Below are 22,699 nucleotides of genomic sequence, written 5' to 3'. Positions count from 1 at the left end.
AAATAAATGAGGAATAATTAATTGTTGGGATGACTACTGAAGAATTACAGAAGATTTAAATACTGTGATTCATATAACCACAGGCAGAGGGCCTACTTTCTCTGTTTCCATGTCCTTTGGTTTTTTCATGGAAGTATCCCTAATGAATTTTCTCACAAAAATATGAGCATTAAAAAAAAAACAAACCTTCTATTTGTATTCTGTAAATACTTTTAATAAACTTCTTTATTTGGTAAATAACAATTTATACATTATTGCACAAATATATGTAATCTCTCCTGTTTTTTGTTGTTGAGAATTTTTTCTCTTGTATTTCTGAAATACTTGTACTTGTTAAGCTACAATAAAATTTATGATTAAAAATAAGCATACTGAAGGATTTCTTTGAAGTGAAAGTACTCAGTATTGTTAAAAGACTACTAAACAGTATTAGGCTTAAGTGTCAGCTCTAATTTGCACAAGATCATAGGCAAATCAGCCTCTCAAAGACTCATTTTCCTCACAGATAAAATGGGTATAGCAAACTGCACACCCACCTCTCTTAGGGTTGTTATAAATAAAGTGCTCCGATACAACTTAAAAACTTTAGAAACACTAAACATCATTAGAGCACGATTCTTATGGGAGAAAAGATGCATAAATACTCAAAGAAAAGAACAGATATGTGATACAAGAAAAAAAGTAAGCCTAATATGGAAAGGTGCTATGAAAACAACAGTGTTTAAGGCAGAAAAAAATACTATAATCGTAATTTTCCCAAAAATTAGTGACAATGATAAAATGATATAACTTTTTAGTAAAATAATAAAAAAATAGCAGATCAAGTAAGATCCTACTTGTGCAAATTCTTTACAAACTATAACATATATAAATGTACAGGATTATTATTAAATGTTTTAAATTTCAAACTAAGTGGTAATCTGAATAAAAAATAAAACTACAGTTGATCTTCAACATTCATGCTCTGACTCTCAAGCACGACTTCAAGCATCTCCATGATTTTATTAATAACCTCATTTTCACTTTCGCTTTGGCAACCCAGCACATTCTTGGCTATGTGCAGTAGAGGCAGAATATCTAAGTATGATGTGGAGACCTCATAGTCTTCTGAGGTAATGGAGAAGTTGCTAGGGGTAAAACCTGGCTGCCTCTGTATGTTCCTCCCAAGTCAATCTGAAGTCAAACTCTTCAGTACTCAGAGGGGGTGAAGGAGGGAATGAACAGGGTATATAGCACAGGGTACTTAGGTAGTAGGGGGAAGGCATTGTCCCTTGGAAGGTCTTGGTAAGCACTGGCTCTACTCCCAGGACTGCTGGAGCCTTTAAAAGGGGCTGGAGATAGGGAAACACAGAACTGACCATGCTGGGATCCTGGCTGACTAGACTGAATGACTAAAATCCCAGCAACTTCTCCCTTGGTTTTCAGAGGGCAGCCAAGGTAGAGAGGTTTACAGTAATATAGTATATAGTTTAACACCCTCACAGTCCTGACACAGTGGAAGATTCAGGTTAAAAAATGTTTTAAATTTAAGAATGTTATTTGCTGCACAGTACTCATGGTATTATATATTTCACGTGTTATAAAAACTGAATACTGTCTGAAATCAATTTTTTTTAAAGTGGGATGTTAGCACAAAAGGTCACAGAATTCTTAGGGAATTACTAGTGAGATAAAATGTTTCGCATGTTACCAATTTTATTTTGTGTATGGCATTTTATGGGTTATTTCAAGGTTACTGTGTTGGGAAAAGTGTATATTATCAGCATTTATATTTTGTTATAAAGAATTTTATGCATAAAAGCATATTTTCAGCAAGATTATAGTTTTTGGCAGTTGTGGGAAACTAACCCCCTACTTCTCATAGGTTCAATGTAACAACATTTATTTTTGACTTTCAGGGCCATTTCTATAAATGTTGCCTGACTTTTACCAGGGGTAGGGAACCTGCAGCCTCGAGGTCACATGTGGCAATCTAAGTCCTCAAGTGCAGCCCTTTGACTGAATGCAAACATCATAGAATATTTGGTCAAAGGGTTGCATCTGAGGACCTAGAGGGCCACATGTTCCCCACCTCTGGACTATATCAAAGTAAACAACTGATTCATAGTACCAGAACTTTAAAACTACAATCAATATCATAGTCACCTAGTATAAAAGGAAATTTTTTGTTCAAAAACAACAAATTACAAATAGCTAGCCAAGAAAAAAGTTTCTATTTCTATTATATAGGGAACATAATACTTATAATCGCTTAAAGGAAAACTGGAAAATTTTGACTAGAAGAATTCACAAAGAAATTATTAGTTTGGTCCCAAACCCAAGAGAATAGGTTCATGAAACTCAATTACAGCAACAATTATGTTCCCTATAGAAGTTAGCAGCTGGAATTCTTATTGAGGGTCTAACCCCCTAGCAGAGTAAATAATGGTTAAAGATAATTCTTCATTTGTGTCTAGGTAGTACATGATTATTAATGAAAATCACTAACTTTTTTGACTTCAGTTTGGCGAGATGCCTGGTAAGCCTGCGAATAACCAAAACTCGAGTCCTCTTCACTTCTTTCCTCAACTTCACCACCTGGAAGAATGAAACCAAAATGGAAGACACAATTCAAGCACAAAGGCATACTTATTTTAAGCCCAAGTAAAATACGTAGTGTAACACATAAAAAAATACTTGAATGAATTAATAGGATGATAAAAATCAAGCTATTTCCATAAACATCAGTAAAGTATGAAACTAACAGCCTGAAAATGTGTCTGAGGTCTGCGAACAAACAGTTGCAAAAAAAGTGAAAACATTCCAAGCTAGTAATATTTCTATGTTTTTCTTAAAGACAGGTTACTCTGGAATCTTCTAAATGTCTTTTTCCTCATTTATTACTCTAAGCACAGTGAAATTACAAGTGATTTTCTTTTAACAAAATGAAATAAAAAACTCTAATTCAGTTAGATGGCTGAGATAAAATAAGGCAATACCTATAAAGTGCTTTTCAAACTTTTAAAGTGATTATTATTACTTTCTTCTATAATAAAACATCTCTACTGTGTTACTACATAAAATACCCCCTGTATTTGCTCCCCGAAATCAAAGAATCACAGAACTTCAGTGGTGGGCAGGACCTCAGAGGCTATCTACACAACCTACACACACTTCACACAAGAGTCCAGGAATGAGGTAATGAGGACATGCAGGAGGATAAAAGCATTGTATGTATGTATGGATAGGGGAAGAGGGTTGTGAGAGATGATATGAAGGTCAAATCTGCCTCAACAACAGATTTTACATGGGGAGTAAGAGAGTGGAGAGTTGAATGGCACCAAGATTTCAAGCCTAGGTGAATAGAGGGATGGTAGTGCCCATGAAACTAAAAGAGAGAGATAAAAGGGAAGAAGGGTTTCAGAGAAAGATAATGAGTTTACTTTGACTATACTGTGTACAAAATGTCTATGAGACATCTAGTTTGAGATGTCCAATGAGCAGCTGGCAATGGGAGATTGTGGAGGTCAACAGAAAGGTTAGGGTCAGACAGGGAGATCTGAAAATCATTAGTACAGAGATCATAATTGAATCCACTGAAGCAGATGAGATCAAATAACATGGTACAGAGGGAGAAGAGAAGAGGCCCAAGGCTCTTCTGGTAACTGGAAAAGGACACAGTACCCTCCCCAAAACTGAGAGACAAGAGAGAAGACGTGAAGGAGAAGAGTGTGGCTGCCGAGTACCAATGGGGCAGCTAGGTTAGCAGGGTGTCTGGCACAAAGTAAGTGCTACAGAAATGCTGGCTATGAGTATTATTGTAAAAGCTGCACAGAGGTCAAAAAGGATGAGGATTGAGAAGAAGTCATTTAGATTTGGCAATTAAGAGATTAGTAACTTTGGAAAAAGCAGTGGTTGAATGATGGGGTCAGAAGCCAGACTGTTCAGAGTTAAGAAAAGAGTTGAAAGGAAAGGAAGTGGAGGCACCTATTGTGGACAAACTTCTTAAGGAGCTTAGCCACAAAGGCAGGAGTGATATGGAGTAATACCTAACTTGGATGGATAGATCAAGTAGAAGGTTTTTGTTTTTTTTTAGTGAAAGTTTTTTGAAGGTAGAAATATATTTGTAGGCAATAGGGACACTGCCAGTAGAGAGGAAAGGAGAGAACAGGCATGACAAAGGGGGCAATCTGGAAAAGATGAGATGGAATGGGAACATTTGTGCTTGTAGAGGGGTTTGCCTTGGCAAGGAGAAGGGCTACATTTTCATGTGAGATGAGTAGAGGAAGAGAAAGTGATGGAAAGCTTTTGGGTGACGTGAGATAAAGAGGAGGGAAGAAGAGACAGCTCTTGGTGAAGAACCACAATTTTTTCAGTAAAATATGAAGTAAGGTTCTCAGTAGGGAAGATGGAAGAGATGGGAACCATGGGAGATTTGATGGAGGATGAAAAAGTGCGGAAATGCTGATGTGGAGAGTGGGGTAGTGAATTGATTAGGGAGGTGCAAACTGATTGCCCTGTAGCTAAGAGAGCAAACTTAAGGTTTATGTAAAATAAATCTGTAGTGGACTGCGTGTCAGCATGTGTCAAAAGACAATATAAGTAACTACTTACATGAAATTGAAAACTATCATACTAACAAAATCAATGCAAGTAGGACAAAGGAATCTCTTGATTAGGGGAAAAAAAATTCTTTGTGTTAATGCTCTGAAAAAAGGTCTATACAGAGTAATAAGACCAAAAGTAATTCCCCCAATTCATAACTGGCAAAAGGATATTAATAAACACTTCTCAAGTTCACTGCAAAGGAATAAGAATTCACTGTTTGACAAAAACTGATTGGAAAACTGGAAAATAGGGTGGCAGAATAGTTTATTTGTCAGATTTATGGAGAATGGAGGAATTTATGACCAAACAAGAGGTAGAGAACATTATGAAATACAAAATGGATAACTTTGATTACATTAAATTGAAAAGATTTTGCACAAACAAAGCCAATGCAACCAAGATTAGGAAGGAAGCAGGAAACTGGGGAAGAATTTTTACAATTAGTGTCTGTGATAAAGGCCTCATATCTAAAATATACAGAGAACAGAGTAAAATTTACAAGAAAACAAGTCATTCCCTAAGTGATAAATGGTCCAAGGATATGAACAGGCAGTTTTCAGAGGAAGAAATTAAAGTTATCTATAGTCATATAAAAAAAGCTCTAAATCACCATTGATTAGAGAGATGCAAAGCAAAACAACTCTGAGGTACCACATCACACCTATCAGATTGGCTAACATGACAAAACAGGAAGATGATAAATGTTGGAGAAGATGTGGGAGAGTTGGAACACTAATTCATTGTTGCAGGGGCTGTGAGATGATTCAACCATTTTGCAGAGCAATTTGGAACTATGCCCAAAGAGCTATGAAAATGTGTATACTCTTTGACCCAGCAATACCACCTCTAGGGCTGTATTCCACAGAGATCATAAAAATTGGAAAAGGACTCAAATGTACAAAAATATTTATAGCAGCTCTTTTTTGTGATGGGAAAAAAAGAGGGATGCCCATCAATTGGGAAATGGCTGGAGAAGTTGTGGTATATGAATGTAATGGAATATTACATGACCAACAGGCCAACATCAAAAAAACCTGTAAAGACATATGAACTGATGCTGAGTGAAGTGAGCAAAACCAGGAGAACACAGTAACAGCCATGGTGTATAAGCAATGCAAGGACCCAAAACATTTCCAAAGGTCTCATAATGCAAAATGCCATCTACATACAGAGAAAGAACTATGGAATTAGAATGCAGAATGAAGCAGACTATTTTCTCTTTTGTTATGTTTTGTTTTTCCCATGGTTTCTCCATTCACTTTAATTCTTCTGTGCAACACGATTAACATGAAAATGTGTTTAACAGAAATGTATGTGTAGAGCCCATATAAGATTGCCAGCTGGGGCGGAAGAGAAAGACACATATACTCTAGATCTTCCCCCACAGCCCATAAAATACCTGTAAAGAATGACTCTCAACAAATGCTAGAGCAGCAGAAGCCACAGAAGGACGGAATGCAGATTTCCACCCCAGGGTGACCTGGACAGCCTACGGGAAAGGTTTGTCGCACTGCATGCTGAGCAGAGCACAGCCCAGCCTTGGCGGAGGCACTAGGAAGAGCAGGACTAGAACAGGCCTCAGGGGTGAAATCCCCAGCAGCAGCATCAGTTCACAGATACCTCAACCCACAAACGCCAAAGCCAGCTTCAAAGGACAGTGAGAGGGGAGCAGGGTCCTCCCTTCACCCCAGCCCCAGGCAGGGGCAGCTGCAGTGGCGGTGGCCAAGGCAGGCAGCAGCCAGCATCCACTGTTGGAGCACTCAGCTTAAAGCTACTGGGGGAACTGGGCAGCTGAACTGAACCTCAGCCCTGTGTGGCAGCCCTATCCTCTTCCTAAAGCCCCTGAAGGAACTGAGCAAGTGATCTGAATCTCAGCCCTGAGCAAGGTCCTGGGGAAAGGAGGAGTGCTGGCTTGGCAGAGCTGGACACCCTTAAGGAATAACTCCTCTCCTTTGATTGAGCCACCTTGAAGGAACTGAGAATTTACAGGTCCCCAGAACATACCTTACTCTTGATAAAGGACCCAAAAGTCAAGTAATTGGTTGGGAAAATGCCCAAAAAAGGGAAAAAAATAAGTCTATAGAAGATTACTTTCCTGGTGAACTGGTATTTTCTCCCATCCTTTCAGACGAGGGAGAACAATGCTTACCATCAGGGGAAGACATAAAAGTCAAGGCTTTTGTATCCCAAACATCCAAAATACATTTGCAGTGGTCTCAGGCCATGGAAGAGATCAAAAAGGATTTTGAAAATCAAGAAAGAGAGGTGGAGGAAAAACTAGGAAGAGAAATGAGAGAGATGCAAGAAAATCACGAAAAGCAAGTCAACAACTTGCTAAAGGAAAACCAAAAGAATGCTGAAGAAAATAACACCTTGAAAAATAGGCTAACTCAATTGGCAAAAGACGTCCAAAAAGTCAATGAGGAGAAGAATGTTTTAAAAAGCAGAATTAGCCAAATGAAGAAAGCTCAAAAGCTCACTGAAAAATAGTTCTTTAAAAATCAGAATGGAAGTGGGGAGGAGCCAAGATGGCGGAGTAGAAAGACACACGTATGCTAGATCCAAACCCACAGCCCATAAATTACCTCTAAAGAAGAACTCCCAACAAATTCTAGAGCAGCAGAAGCCACAGAACAATGGAGCGGACGAGATTTCTGTTCCAGAGAGAAATGAAAAACTGACCCAAAAGGTCCATTGCACACCTGACCCGGAGCAAAGCGAAGCCCTCCCTTGGCCACCCAGCACGAAGACAAACAGATTCGAGCAGGCTTCAGGGACAGAACCTCCAGTGGCTGCGCAGGCCCCTCCAACCACAGGCGCCAGGGATGAGTGAGAGAGTCTTTCTGGGTGGCTGAGAGGGGAATGGGGTGTCCGCATAACTCAGGCCCCTTCGGGAGGCAGCAGGGGAGGCAGCAGCAGACAGGGGCTCCCAAAGCAGGCAGGAGCTCAGATGCATTGTTGAAGGTCTCCCCGTAAACCCCCTGAGGGAACTGAGCCCCGTGTGGCTGCCCTGCCCCAACCTGAGCACCTGAACTTAATCTCACACTGAATAGCAGCCCCACTCCGACGCAAAGCCCTGAGGCTGGGAAGCAGCATTTGAATCTCAGACCCCAAGCACTGGCTGGGCAGATCTGGAGGCGAGGTGCGTGTGGAAAGGAAGCCCAGAAGTCAAGTCACTGGCTGGGAAAATGACCAGAAAAGGGAAAAAAAAGAAGACCATAGAAGGTTACTTTCTTGGTGAACAGATATCTCCTTCCTTCCTTTCTGATGAGGAAGAACAATGCTTACCATCAGGGAAAGACATAGAAATCAAGGTTTCTGTATCCAAAAAATCCAAAATAAATATTCAGTGCGCTCAGGCCATGGAAGAGCTCAGAAAGGGTTTTGAAAATCAAGTTAGAGAGGTGGAGGAAAAACTGGGAAGAGAAATGAGAAAGATGCAAAAAAAGCATGAAAAGAAAGTCAACACCTTGCTAAAGGAGACCCAAAAAAATGCTGATGAAAATAACACCTTGAAAAATAGGCTAACTCAATCGGCAAAAGAGGTTCAAAAAGCCAATGAGGAGAAGAATGCTTTCAAATGCAGAATTAGCCAAATGGAAAAGGAGGTTCAAAAGCTCACTGAAGAAAATAGTTCTTTCAAAATTAGAATGGAACAGATGGAGGCCAATGACTTTATGAGAAACCAAGAAATCACAAAACAAAACCAAAAGAATGAAAAAATGGAAGATAATGTGAAATACCTCATTGGAAAAACAGCTGACCTGGAAAATAGATCCAGGAGAGACAATTTAAAAATTATGGGACTATCTGAAAGCCATGATCAAAAAGAGAGCCTAGACATCATCTTTCATGGAAAGGAAAACTGCCCTGAGATTCTAGAACCAGAGGGCAAAATAAGTGTTCAAGAAATCCACCAATCACCACCTGAAAGAGATCCAAAAACAGAAACTCCTAGGAACATTGTGGCCAAATTCCAGAGTTCCTTGGTCAAGGAGAAAATATTGCAAGCAGCTAGAAAGAAACAATTCAAGTATTGTGGAAATACAATCAGGATAACACAAGATCTAGCAGCTTCTACATTAGGGGATCGGAGGGCATGGAATAGGATATTCCAGAAGTCAAAGGAACTAGGACTAAAACCAAGAATCACCTACCCAGCAAAACTGAGTATAATACTTCAGGGGAAAAAATGGTCTTTCAATGAAACAGAGGACTTTCAAGCATTCTTGATGAAAAGACCAGAGCTGAAAAGAAAATTTGACTTTCAAACACAAGAATGAAGAGAAGCATGAAAAGGTAAACAGCAAAGAGAGGTCATAAGGGACTTACTAAAGTTGAACTGTTTACATTCCTACATGGAAAGGCAATATTTATAACTCTTGAAACTTTTCAGTATCTGGGTAGTGGGTAGGATTACACACACACACACACACACACACACACACACACAGAGCACAAGGGTGAACTGAATAGCATGGGATCACATCTTAAAAAACTGGAATTAAGGGATGAGAGAGAAATATATTGGGAGAAGAAAGGGAGAAATGGAATGAGGCAAATTATCTCTCATAAAAGACGCAAGCAAAAGACTTTTTAGTGGAGGGAAAAAGAGGGGAGATGAGAGAAAAACATGAAGTTTACTCTCATCACATTCCACTAAAGGAAAGAATAAAATGCACACTCATTTTGGTATGAAAACCTATCTTACAATACAGGAAAGTGGGGGATAAGGGGATAAGCAGGGTGAAGGGGATGAGGGAAGGGAGGGCAATGGGAGGAGGGAGAAATTTGAAGTCAGCACTCTTGGGGAGGGATAGGGTAAAAATAGAGAGTAGAAGCAATGGGGGGCAGGATAGGATGGAGGGCAATATAGTTAGTCTTACACAACACAACTATTATGAAGTCATTTGCAAAACTACACAGATATGTCCTATATTGAATTGCCTGCCTTCCAAAGGGAATGGGTGGGGAGGGAGGGATGAAGAAAAGTTGGAACTCAAAGTTTTAGGAACAACTGTTGAGTATTGTTCTTGCAAACAACTAGGAAATAAGAAATACAGGTAAAGGGGTATAGAAAGTTATCTGGCCCTACAGGACAAAAGAGAAGATGGGGACAAGGGAAGGGAGGGATGATAGAAAAGAGGGCAGATTGGTGATAGGGGCAATTAGAATGCTCGGTGTTTTGGGGTGGGTGGAGGGGACAAATGGGGAGAAAATTTGGAACCCAAAATTTTGTAAAAATGAATGTTAAAAGTTAAGTAAATAAATTAATTTAAAAAAATCAGAATGGAACAGATGGAAGCTAATGACTTTACGAGAAACCAAGAAATTACAAAATAAAACCAAAAGAATGAAAAAATGGAAGATAATGTGAAATATCTCATTGGAAAAACAACTGACCTGGAAAATAGATCCAGGAAAGACAATTTTAAAATTACTGAACTACCTGAAACCCATGATCAAAAAAAGAGCCTAGACATCATCTTTCATGGAATTATCAAGGAAAACTGCCCTGACATTCTAGAGCCAGAGGGCAAAATAAATATTGAAAGAATTTACCAATCACCTCCTGAAAGAGAGGCAAAAAGAGAAACTCCTAGGAATGTTGCAGCCTAATTACAGAGTTCCCAGGTCAAGGAGAAAATATTGCAAGCAGCTAGAAAGAAACAATTAGAGTATTGTGGAAATACAATCAGGATTACACAAGATCTAGTATCTTCTACATTAAGGGATCAAAAGGCATGGAATATGATATTCCAGAAGTCAAAGAAACTAGGATTAAAACCAAGAATCACCTACCCAGCAAAACTAAGTATAATACTTCAGGGGAAAAAATGGTCATTCAATGAAATAGAGGACTTTCAAGCATTCTTGATGAAAAGATCAGAGCTGAAAAGAAAATACGACTTTCAAACACAAGAATCAAGAGAAGCATGAAAAAGCAAACAGGAAAGAGAAATCACAAGGGGCTTACTCAAGTGGGGCTGTTTACATTCCTACATAGAAAGACAACATTTGTAACTCTTGAAACTTTTCTCAATATTTGGGTATTTGGAGGGATTATACACAAACACTACATATACATATACATATATATATATACATATACATATATACAAAATATGTGTGTATATATATGTATATATATACATATATATATGGAGAGAGAGAGAGACAGAGAAAGAGATGGAAAGACAGAGAGGCAGAGCACAGGGCGAGTTGAATAGGAAAGGATCATATCTAAAAAAATAAAATTATGGAGAGAGAGAAATATATTGAGAGGAGAAAGAAATAGAATGTGGGAAATTATCTCTCATAAAAGAAGCAAGAAACAGCTTTTTCAATGAAGGGGAAAAGGGGGGAGGTGAGAGGGAAAAAGTGAAGCTTACCCATCACATTTGGCTCAAGGAAGAAATAATACGCACACTCAGTTTGGTATGAAAACCTATCTTACAGTACAGGAAAGTAGGGGAGAAGGGGATAAGCAGGGTGGGGGGATGATGGAAGGAAGGGCAAATGGGAGGAGGGAGCAATTAGAAGTAAACACTCTTGGGGAGAGACAAGGTCAAAAAACAGAACAGAATAAATGGGGGGCAGGATAGGATGGAGGGAAGTATAATTAGTCTTACACAACATGACTATTATGGAAGTCATTTGCAAAACTACACATATATTGAATTGCTTGCCTTCTCAGTTGGGATGGGTTGGGAGGGAGGAAGGAAGAGAAGTTGGAACTCAAAGGTTTAGGAACAAATGTTGAGAATTGTTTTTGTTTACATCTGGGAAATGAGAAATACAGGTAATCGGGTACAGAAATTTATCTTGCCCTACAGGACAAGAGAGAAGATGGGGATAAGGGAAGGGAGGGGTTAGAACAGAGGGCAGACTGGTGGAAGGGGTAATCAGAATGCAAGGTGTTTTGGGGTGAGGGAGGGGAGAGATGAGGAGAAAATTTGGAACTCAAAATTTTGTGGAAATGAATGTTGAAAACTTAAAAATAAAGAAAAAAAGATTGTCTGCTGTATTGGGAAAGGAGGGGAGATGGAGGGGGAGAAAATCTGGAACTTTATGGAAGTGATTGTTGACAACTGAAAACAAATAACAATATATTTTGGCGAAAAAAGTTAAATATAGCAATTGGTAACCACCTGAAAGACTGCTCCAAATTATATACACAACCAAACCGCCCCAAATCTCCAATTTATACCAAATTGGTAAAGAAGATAAAAGTTGGGAAAAGTCAATTCTAGAAAGACAATGGAAAGATAGGCACACTAATGCACTACCACTGGAGCTATGAAGTAGTCTTGACATTTGGAATTATGACTAACATACTGACACCCTTTGGCAATGAAAGATGAAATTACCAAGAAAACAATGGCTCAATCTCCTGAGCAATTTTATTTCTTAAGCAATGCATCCCACTTGTCTAACAAATTGGGATCAGGCCCCTTTCTCAGCTTAGGGCTGCACTCTGAATAGAGGTGTAGACATTAAAAAATTAAAACAAAAATCAAAGTAGGCCAATTAATTAAACAAAACAATACAGTATTAGGTAATAAGATTTCTTAGTGGAGAAAAGATTAGACTTTCCAATTTGGAAGAGAGTGAACAGATGCAATTCCCTGAAATAAGAAAAAGAGAGGTATCTGACTTCCCCCAAGTATCTGTAAACAACCAAAAGAACATGGAAATAATATCTGATAAGTACAGAGCCAGTTTTCAGGTAAGATATATGTGCTGCTTGAGATGCACAACTGTGATACATCAATTCTTAAATCTGACTAAGTTTCTGGTTGGCATAATCTAGTTCCTTAGTTGAGGGTTTCTAAGCAGCAGGCACAGTTGGTCCAGTTTCCCAGCTATACAGGGCTAGGTTTGAACAACAAAATAAGTTTTTTTCCCTCAATTCTCACAATGGATAAATTTTTCTCACAAAAGAAAATTTGGACTAGACCTGTAATTGAATAGAAACGGAACTGAGCAAGCTCCACAACTGAATCACAAGATGGAGTCAATGTGGGTCACTCAATTCCCACAATTAACTACTTGCTTTCCTAATTCCCTTAATTCCCTAAATCCTTTGATCCATGGAGTCCTGTTATAGGTAACTACATTGTTACTGAAGGCAGAATGACCCCATATACACCAAGATATTCATAGAAGCACATTTTGTCACAAAAAGCTTTGTGTCCATCAACAGGGGGAACTGCTGAACAAATTGTGGCATATGAATGTAAAGGAATATTACCATGATGTAAAAAAGAATGCCTATGAAGACAGAAAAGCATGGAAAGACCTCAATGAATTGGCACAAAATGAAGTAAACACAAAGTCTAGTAAACAATGAATATAACAATGTAAATGGAAATTTAAACCACTTTGAGAGGAACAATGTTTAATTATACTGGCCAAATTTGATCCCAAATAAGATGGGAAAACGTGCCTCCTTCCCTTCTTTGCAGAGGTAAGCTGCTATGAATTTTGGATACTCTATATACTTTCAAAGTTAATAGATATGTTGAGTTCTCTGAGCTGTCCCCTTCCTCCTATCTTTCTTTAAAAAAATTTTTTTGGTGATAAATGGTTCATCATACAGTGGAAAGGATGATATATTAAGAAATGAACTTGATATAAAAACAAAAGTTATCGTTGGAAATTTCAAGATATAAATAAAAGATTAAAAAACCATTGCTAAAATGCTATCAACACAATAACTATTGTTAAGTGGTCTCAACCTGCTTCCTTATATGGTGAAGAGCAATTAAAAGAGAGTAGTCTCATATATGGAGCAATCAGCATGATCCTTCTCTTCAAACGATATCCAAAAGTTATGACAATCAACTTAGAGATTAGTCTAATTTTAACTGAAAAAGTTAAGATATGGTAGGGCCATATATTAGTGGTGTCCATCAGCAGAGACTTTTTTTTTTTTTTTAGCAGAAAGAAACTGCAGGACAGTGTGGAGGGAATTCTGATTTTTATAATAATCGATATATGTGCAATGAATATACTATTAGATTTTTTCAGAATTGCCTCTCGTGAAAGAACTCACAATGCAGCTTGAACTTATCAATCAAACTTTGACAAGGCTCACAATCACTGGCACCCTTCTGCCTGCTTACCTGAAGAGAAGTGAATCAAAGACTATAGGACCAGTTTCCATCACAGTACTCTGATCCTGTGACCCACCAAGTATTGACCCCCAAGGACTCGCTTGATTGCTACTATAGGATTCCAGAATTATTGTATTGTATTCCATTTGTGGGTTTCTCATGGGAAACCACCTTAGCTCTGGAAAGACTGTTTGTAATCCACTTTCCCTGCTCCCCTCCCACTTGTGATTTATGTATATAATCTGTCCACTTCAGCAAGGTGAAATTCTGATCAGGAGAATTCTTGATTTGCAAATTTGTTCCTCATAATGAAATTAATTAATTAAATGGCTACCTGATTACTGGCACTGTGTCTCTGGCCTGCTGTTTCGTCATTCTCAGGTTAGAGACTGTCTCAGTAAAATTCTGTTAACAGCATCAGCATCCCTCCAGGGAAAAACAGATCTGTTATCCAAAGAGATATTTTTCCTTGATATAACCCCCAAAAGTAAAATATATATATATAAGGATATTTTCTCCCAAATAACGAGAATCTATTTTAAAAGAAATAACTTTTCAGTGACTCACAAACTTCCTTTATACCAAAAAGGTATCAAAATATCTTCCAACAAAAGATAGCATAAATAGTTCTATGTAAATAGTTTTTTCTAAATAACAGCTAACATTTATATAGCACTTTACTACTTTACACTGTGCTAAGCACTTTACCATTAATATCTTGTTTGATCTTCATAAACATGGGAAGTAGATGCTATTATTACACCTATTTTACAGATGAAGAAACTGAGTCAAACTGGAGTTAAGTGACTTGCCCAGGGTCTAGGAAGTATATGAGACCATATGTGAACTCTCAGGTCTTCCTGACTCTAGGGTCAGAACTCTGTGCACTGCACCCTGTTGCCCCCCAAATTATTTCTTTGGAATTCTGTTTTACACATTTAAACTGTTTATTCATTCATATCTGCTTAAAAAAGCAATTTATATTAACTTTAATTTCAAAGGAAAAACAAGTAATACATTTCCTAGGAAGCTTTATAATCCTGGTAGACTTTTTTAAAGGCAAAAAAATTAATAAAATACTAATTTAACACCAAGTGAAGCATTATTACTCAAACACACTAGCAAATGTTCTATGTTCACTTATTGATTTTGCAGGTTTAATAATCTATTGGGAAGGCATTATGGTACAATGGAAAGAGTACTAGCTCTAGAGTCATCAAGTATCCGAGCACGGATATCTTTGCTACTTCTCAACTAAGTAACCTCACTAGACATGTCAAGTCACTCAACTTCTTTGGGTCTCAGTTTCCTCATGTATAAAAAAAGGAGGGAGGAGGAAGGAATAGCTAGGCAGAGTCTTAGGTACTTTCAAACTCTAGATTTATGATTCCATGATTATTCACCACTTGACAGAACCTGCTGCTTTATCAAGCTAGACATAATTTGTATTGAACATTAGTACAACTATTCCACGGTTACATTCTAATTATGGGAAAGACTTAAGAAGCATTGCATTGTGTCATTACTGGATAAAGAAAAACTTCATCAGGTATTTTAATGTATGCCAACAACAAGAATTCTAATTTCTTAGTTTGTGACTATTTTAACAACCATATTTAAATGGTGGGAACAAACAGGAGACTTTAAAAGCACTTAAAGGCATAACTGACATGTTAAAAATAAAATATAGAAACTTTTTTTCCTTTTGGAAACCCATATATCACAAGCACATTAATTGATATACTCTATCCACCTCAAGCATTTTATAAACTTGAACCTGTTATTGGTACCAACAATCACTTAACTGTCAAACTTGGTAGTCTTTCAGTCTTCATTATTCTCAACCTATCTGCTTTATCAGACATGGCTGACGACAAGTCTTTTACCAGATATTTTCTCTTTTCTGGGTTTTCAAGATAACATCATCTTCTCGTTCTCCTGTCTGACTGCTCCTTGTTAGTCTCCTTTGCTCACTTACTATCAATATTGTTTCCCAAAGAATACATGTCCTGGGCATTATTCTCTTTCACTTTTCTTGGTAAGCTCATCAGTTGTATATGGATGACTCCTAGATCTCTCTATCTCCATCTATCTATCTCTTTATCTATCTGTATATAGTTCCAGTCTTCCTCTGTGCTTCAGTCCCATTTCACCCACTACCTATTAAACATTTTCAAAGTGGATGTCCTCAAAATATTTCAAATTGAAAATAACCAAAAATGAACTAATTATTTCCTCCCCTCCCCAAACTTCCCTATTCCTGTTGAAGGTACCAACCCTTCTTCCAGTTTCCCAGGTTAGTAACCTGAATATTGTCCTAAATACCTTACTTTCCCCCTCATCTCATATTTACAATCAACTGCTAAATATCACCATTTCTACTTCCATTCCTCTGAAGGTCTACAGAGCCGTTGCGCTGACCTCATTGTTATATGCTTGTGAAACATGGACAGTCTACCAGCGCCATGCTAGGAAACTGAATTGCTTCCATTTGAACTGTCTTAGGAAGATTCTGAGGATCATCTGGCTGGATAAGGTACCAGACACTGAAGTCCTTGTTTAAGTTGAACTGCCAAGTATTCAAAACTATGCTTCAGAGAGCACAACTCTGATGGGCTGGCCATGCTGTTCAAATGCAAAATGTAAGCTTGCCAAAAAGACTACCTTATGGAGAACTTGCATGGGGCAGGCAATCATATTGTGGCCAGGAGAAATGATACAAGGACACTCTCAAGGTGTCTCTCAAGAACTTTGGATTTGACTGTGTCACACGGGAGATGCTTGCACAGGACTGCTCAGCATGGTGTGCCCACATCAGAAAGGGTGCTGTATTCTTTAAACAAAGCAGAATCCAGACAGTACAGAGGAAACGCAGGATATGCAAATTTAGGATATCCACCCCAAATATTCATACGGACTATCTGTGCCCAACCTGTGGTAGAGCATTCCTGAGCTCGTAGTGGTCTGATCAGCCACAGCTGGACACACTGAAATTTTACTTAATCATGGTGATGTCATTTTGGTCCTCTTCGAAGATGAAGGACAACAACCACTTCTCCCCAAGACTAGTGCAATAGGTTCCTAAAAGGTCTCTGACCCTTAAGTCTTTATCACAAAACTGCCAAAACGTTTTTCCTTAAGTGCAGATTGGACCATGTCACTCTCCTAACCAATATACTCCAGTGGCTCCCAACTGGCTACAGGGATAAAAAACAAACTCCTCTACTTGGTTTTTAAAGCTCTTTACAACCTGTACTTAGTCTTTACTGTATTACTCTGTTTATCACACTCTACTGTACAAAGTGGTCTTCTCTTTAAACATGACTATATTCTGTACCTGTGCCTTTGTAATGGATGATATACATTATGGTATGAAAGGTATGTATTTAACGTTTTTACTTTTTACATTTGGTTGTGAGGTTTTCATGCCCCAATACATGGTTAGTTCTTGTGAAGGTGCCATGTACTGCTGATCAAAGGTATACTCCTTTCTATTCCCATTCAATTTCCTGCAGAGGTTTATAGTATTTAACTTTTCTAAAATTCTATTCATCTCCTTAACTTCTTTCTGTTTTATTTTATGTTCGACTTTATCTAGTTCTGAAAGGGGAAAATTGAGATCCTCTGTTAGTAGAGTTTCTATTTCCTCTTGTTAACTCACTTAAGAATTTGGATGCTATGTCACTTGGTACATATAAGTTTAGGAATGACAACACTCCATTGCCTATGGTGCCTTAGCAAGATGTAGTTTTCCTGTTTATCCCTTTTAATTAGGTCTATTTTACCTTTTGTTATATCTGAGATCATCACTGTTACCTTGCTGCCCTTTCTTTTAAACTTTAGATCAGACCTCTACCACTTTCAGACAGACTGACAATGCTTGGTTGCCAAAGGTCACGCTGTCAAACAGGAGAGTGAGCAGTAGCAACTCTTTTTTCTGGGCTGCCTGAAATTCTTTGATGGGCTGCATGTCGTGCAGACCTGCTTCAGATGAAGCATACTAGATTCTGCATCTGCCCCTTATTATTCCTCTCTGGCTGGTTCTGTTTCTTGCAAACAATATATTGTTAGATTCTGGCTTTCAATGTATTCTGCTTTCTGCCTCTGTTTCATGGGTGAGTTCACTCTATTCACTTTCAGTTATGATTACTGACTGTATATTTTCCTCCATTCTATTTTCCCCCTAGTTTACCTTTCTCTCTCTTTACCCTGTTCTTCCTCAAAAGTCTGTTTTGCTTCTGGCCACCATCTCCCTTAAACACCTTCCCTTCCATCAGCCTCCCTCCACTTTTCCTGCTATCTTCCCCTTCTACTTCCCCATAGGTAATAAAAGATCTTTATACCCAAATGAATATGTATGTTACGGCCTCTTCGAACCAATTCCTATGAGAATAAAGTTCAAGCACTGCCCACCACTTACCCACTTTCCGCTCCATTGTGAAGGCTCTTGCTTTCATGCCTCTTTTATGAGATAATTTTTCCCATTATCCTCTACTTCCCCCTTCTGTCTTAACTCTGTTATCTTCATTGAAGTGTGTGTCTTCATCTTCCCTGTCACCACAGAAACTTTCCATGGGCAAATTCTTTTGTTGTTCTTATTCACTTATTTTTCTGGCCTATTTCCTGGCTTTTAACTTTATGTTCAAGTTGTACTCTGCTTCTGGGGTGACAGGACTGAGGAGAATGATTACTAATAAGCAATGATTGGGGAGACCCAGAGTTCCCCCTTTTTCTAAAGTCCTCTCTGAAGTTGAATTAACTTTCTCTTCAATAGGGGGTCAGACCCCATCTAACTTTACAAAGAATTTAATCTAAAGTGGGGAAGCCCATTGTGCTCTACTCATGGTAGATAAATGGTGGGGATAAATTCTTTGATTAGACTGATCAAGAAGGGGGGGTAATTTGGAAGTAAATTACATAATCAAAGTTCATTAGAATAGGTCCAACCATTCATTGTAATATTCATTCTCTCCCATTACTTATTAAGGAATAAGAGTTAATTGTCATCCTCTGGAAAACCTACTTTTTCAAGGGCCTATGAGCCTTGAGCCCACTGCTATGAGGGTCTTTGGCTTGAGAGTGCCACTGACTTTTTTTTTTTATTTAAATGCTAGTATTATTAATAAAATGATTAATCACCCAGAAATTGTGTCTCTCAAACTTTTTAAATGACACTGTACCAAGCTTCAGGACTTTCCTGCTGCTATTTTCAGAGCAAGCTCTGGAGTCTAGGTTTTAGTACTTCTGAAGTAACATGCAGTAGAGAGAGGTATGGTCACTGCTTTCCTGTCTCATGTTTTGGTGTTTACCCAGGAAAGGACCATATTCCCCTGTACTCATCAGTGCTAACAGGGTTCCTGGCCTTGGGTCTGGAACCAGGTTGCCCACTCTCTAGCAGTTCCTATTGGTAGTCTTTGTGTTGAGAGCTCCCAAAACTGTTGCTGCAGCAAAAACAGCCACCCCAAGGTACAGTCTGTGCTGCCTGCAATGTGCTGGTGGGGCCTACCACCAACCCCCTGAGACAGACCTTTCCTGCCAACTTCCTAAATTTGGAACTGACTAGGATCCTAATTCTCCCCTGAGTGACCATAAGCACTCCTTTCTCCGACTTAGAACCACAACCTGGGCCTTTTCTCCTGTGAAGTCACAAGTGCTATCACTCCTTACAGGCCTGGGACTGTGACCTGAAACTGTGCATGATCAATGCACAATCTAGAAGCCAGTACCAAGAAAGGGTCCCACGCAATCTCCTTCCAACCAGCTGTCTGAACCCTCCACCCCAGCACATCCTTCATCCCCCAGCACATCCCCACCACCTTGGGCAGTCTGAGAGCTCTGGAAACTGCTACTGTCACCACCAGTGCTAACCACCCCATACTGTGCTCCCAGGGCCCACCACCACCCCACTCTGGTGAAGCCATGGCTGCCGATGATCTAAGCATAATTATCTGTAGCCTAGCACACAGCAACACATTAATAAAAGATGGTTAACTAAACTCTAAGATTTGATGAAAGAATATGAAATCAGATGGGATTAATCTTAACATTTTTGTTTGTGATAAATGTACTAAATATAAAGGACAAAGATAAAGTGGAAAGACTACACCAAATGCAACAATAACTTAGTCATATTTAAAGTAACATTATCAGCTGCACCATTTTCCACTGTGAAAGGCAGTTTTTGCTTTGGTTCAGAATATAGGAACATTACTTCTTTAGTGAATTACACTCAAGTAATAAAACTATAAATTTTAAAAACAAATCTAAATTCAACTGAAAATTCAACATACCTTGGAACTTGCTGAATTATTTGAACAAGAAAGGGAAGAAGTAAAGCTCTATAGAAAGTTCAAAGAAATCAACACAGAGGGAAATCATATTTTTTTTTTTTAGCACTAGTAATACTGCAGTTCTTTAAAAATAAGCTATGACTTGGGGTATATGTTTTCTTCATTATAATATGCCATGAAAACTATGAACCAGGGGTTTTATTTATGAGAGCATTTGACTAGTATAAGGGGCCTACTATCACATTTACACATAAATTACTCTGATCTAGGAAGAAATCAGTTTAGGGATTTAAATAAATAATAGGAGTAGATGCTACATTAATAAGGAAAATCTATGGCAGCCACCTACATATTTTATACTTTTGATTATTTTAGTGTTTTGCTGCTTAGAAAAGCAATGTGGACATCTCATGATTTGCATTTCATACAGCACAAATGATGATGTGGCAACTCTAGAAACTTTAAAAGCACTGGAAAGGTTCCTAGAAATATTTCTTCTCAGAATTCTTTCTTGCAATGCATAATCTGAAATTTATATGCTTTTAAAGAAGTCTTACTAGAACACTAACATGATCTGTCAGGGAATGTCAATATTTCCAGCATTTGAATAATTTGAGACAGAAATCATACTGAACTATTTTCTTCCCAGAAACTGTCATGTTTCACAAGGCTGTGAATGAAAAAGTAAAATTTACATATCATTTCACAGATCCTAAGATAATAATTTTCAAATACTGCCGGTCAAAAAGTAAATATCCCTTTATATAATATCCCACACATTTAAAGCATATCTTGACAGTAAAAGAACAAAAAAACCCTCAATTTGCCCCATTCTTAATGGAAAAACAGCAATGGTATAAAAAATATATTTTAATCTGCCCTACCATGTCTAGAAGTGACTGCCCCTCTCCTGTCACTTAAGACTCTCTAGTTTCTTTGAAAGCACAACTTTTTACAACCCTTCCATGATCCCTCCCACCTTCTATAAGAGAAAAAATATGACTTCTGTTTGTTTCAAGAGGAACAGAGGTTTTCAAAGTTCTGGTTTTCATGATCTCTTTACACTCTTAAAAACTGAGGTTCCCGCAAAGAATTCTTATTTATGTAGGTTATATCTATGCAGATTTACTATATTAGAAAATTAAGACATATTAATACTATTATACAAATAGTTATGGTCTTAAGGACTCTCTGAAAGGGTCCTGAAGACCTTCAGAGGTCCCAGAACGATAATTTAAGAACTACTGCTATAAAAAAAATAGTATTTGCTCTTTCTTCTCTGACTAGTTCAAAGACATTCTTTAAGACAGAAAAGGATGGGGCAAAAAAAAAAATACAGATAGAAAACAAATTGTTTTCAAAAAGAAAAATTATACAATTATCACGAATAAGTTCCTAACTTTAAATGGAAGACAACTCAAGCATTACAGAAAAAATTCAGGCAAAAACTTTGGAAAAACTTATTTTTCAAAAGAGATTAATACAATCAAGTACTTAAGAAAATGTGCTTTCCTGCTTACATCAATGGAGTTGTGAAGATACATTAAAAGGAAAGAAATATGTCGTTATTAAAATGAAGTGATTATTTTGATTAGAAATTAAATATTTATTAAGGATATGGAAAAATATTCTCACATTCATGGCATCTCACCTGAGTCATCTAGTCTAATCCTCTGGCTGATTCATGAATCCCATCTATGGAACCTTTGACAAGTGATTCTCCTGAAGCATTTCCCCCATTCCCCCAAAGTTTTTTTTTTTTCTGCTGTTTTTCATATGTTTTTTCTTTCCTAATTAGAAAATATTCTATATGCATAGGGGTTATATTTATCTTCATTTCGTGAAATCACAAGTTCATAATATTTGCTCAGTTTTGCTCTCAACTGGATTTTCTGTCCAGCAAATACATACCAAGGTAACTAGGATTCAAAATCATGGAATATTAAAAGTTGAAAGGGATTTTAGAAGTCATCTGATCCATACCTACGTAGGCTACATGAACAACAAATACTGCTCCAGCTTCCCTTCAAACAAATACATTAATGAAAAATTACTACCTATTAAGAGAAACCCTTCCAATTTCAGACAATTGTAATTGTTAGGATGTTCCAATACTAAAAGAGCTATTTTCTTTCAATATGAAATTGCAACCTTATTCTTTATTTTTCCTTTTCAAAAACTTGGTGCCCTACTGGGCTTCATTAAAAACCAAGTACTAGAAGAGTTATAAATGTCTTTCTCACAAAACGACTTTTCAATCACAGAGAAAACATCTCTTCCTCAGCCTTCTCCCAGTGACAGACATGTTCAGTTCTTTAACTGTTCTTCAATTATCATCTGAGTTTGTTTCTCCTTGGCAATTTCTTTCCTCTCCTAAGATGGAACCCGAGTTGAATATGATCCTCTAAATCAGGGCTTCTTAAACGTTTTCCACCTGCGACCCTGGGTATATAGGAGTGTAAAATAGTATACAAATCGAGCATTTACTGATAATAAATCATAAAGAAATTAATTTTAAAGCAATTCTTTGGTATACATACAATTTTACCATTTATTAAAGATGAAAGCAAATTTGTAAGCTAATGAGATGGATGTGCTTGTTTATTTTTACATAAAGAATTAAATCTTGGTGAAATATTTGATACTGCAAGTTGCAAGACATCTTCAACATTTTTTAGAGTTGATCAATATTTTTATTTTATA

General features: G+C 37.7%; 1 protein-coding gene across 3 annotated transcripts in view; it reads right to left on the bottom strand.

The window, feature by feature from the left end:
* The window catches only part of SRFBP1 (serum response factor binding protein 1), a 102,910-nt gene that overhangs the window by 67,346 nt on the left and 12,865 nt on the right, over positions 1-22,699 (bottom strand). For 2 of the 3 annotated variants that reach the window (XM_072597148.1, XM_072597147.1), the window contains exon 2: positions 2,489-2,577. The exons of the other annotated variant lie outside the window; for it this stretch is intronic. In XM_072597148.1, the coding sequence (XP_072453249.1) occupies positions 2,489-2,577 (89 nt within the window). The remainder of the gene's footprint in view (positions 1-2,488; positions 2,578-22,699) is intronic. 3 annotated transcript variants of the gene reach the window in all.

The sequence above is a fragment of the Notamacropus eugenii genome, chromosome 3 (assembly GCF_028372415.1).
Source record: "Notamacropus eugenii isolate mMacEug1 chromosome 3, mMacEug1.pri_v2, whole genome shotgun sequence".
Lineage (NCBI taxonomy): Eukaryota > Metazoa > Chordata > Mammalia > Diprotodontia > Macropodidae > Notamacropus > Notamacropus eugenii.
The sequence above is the reverse complement of the archived record's forward strand: the minus strand, read 5'-3'. Positions and strand labels throughout refer to the sequence as shown.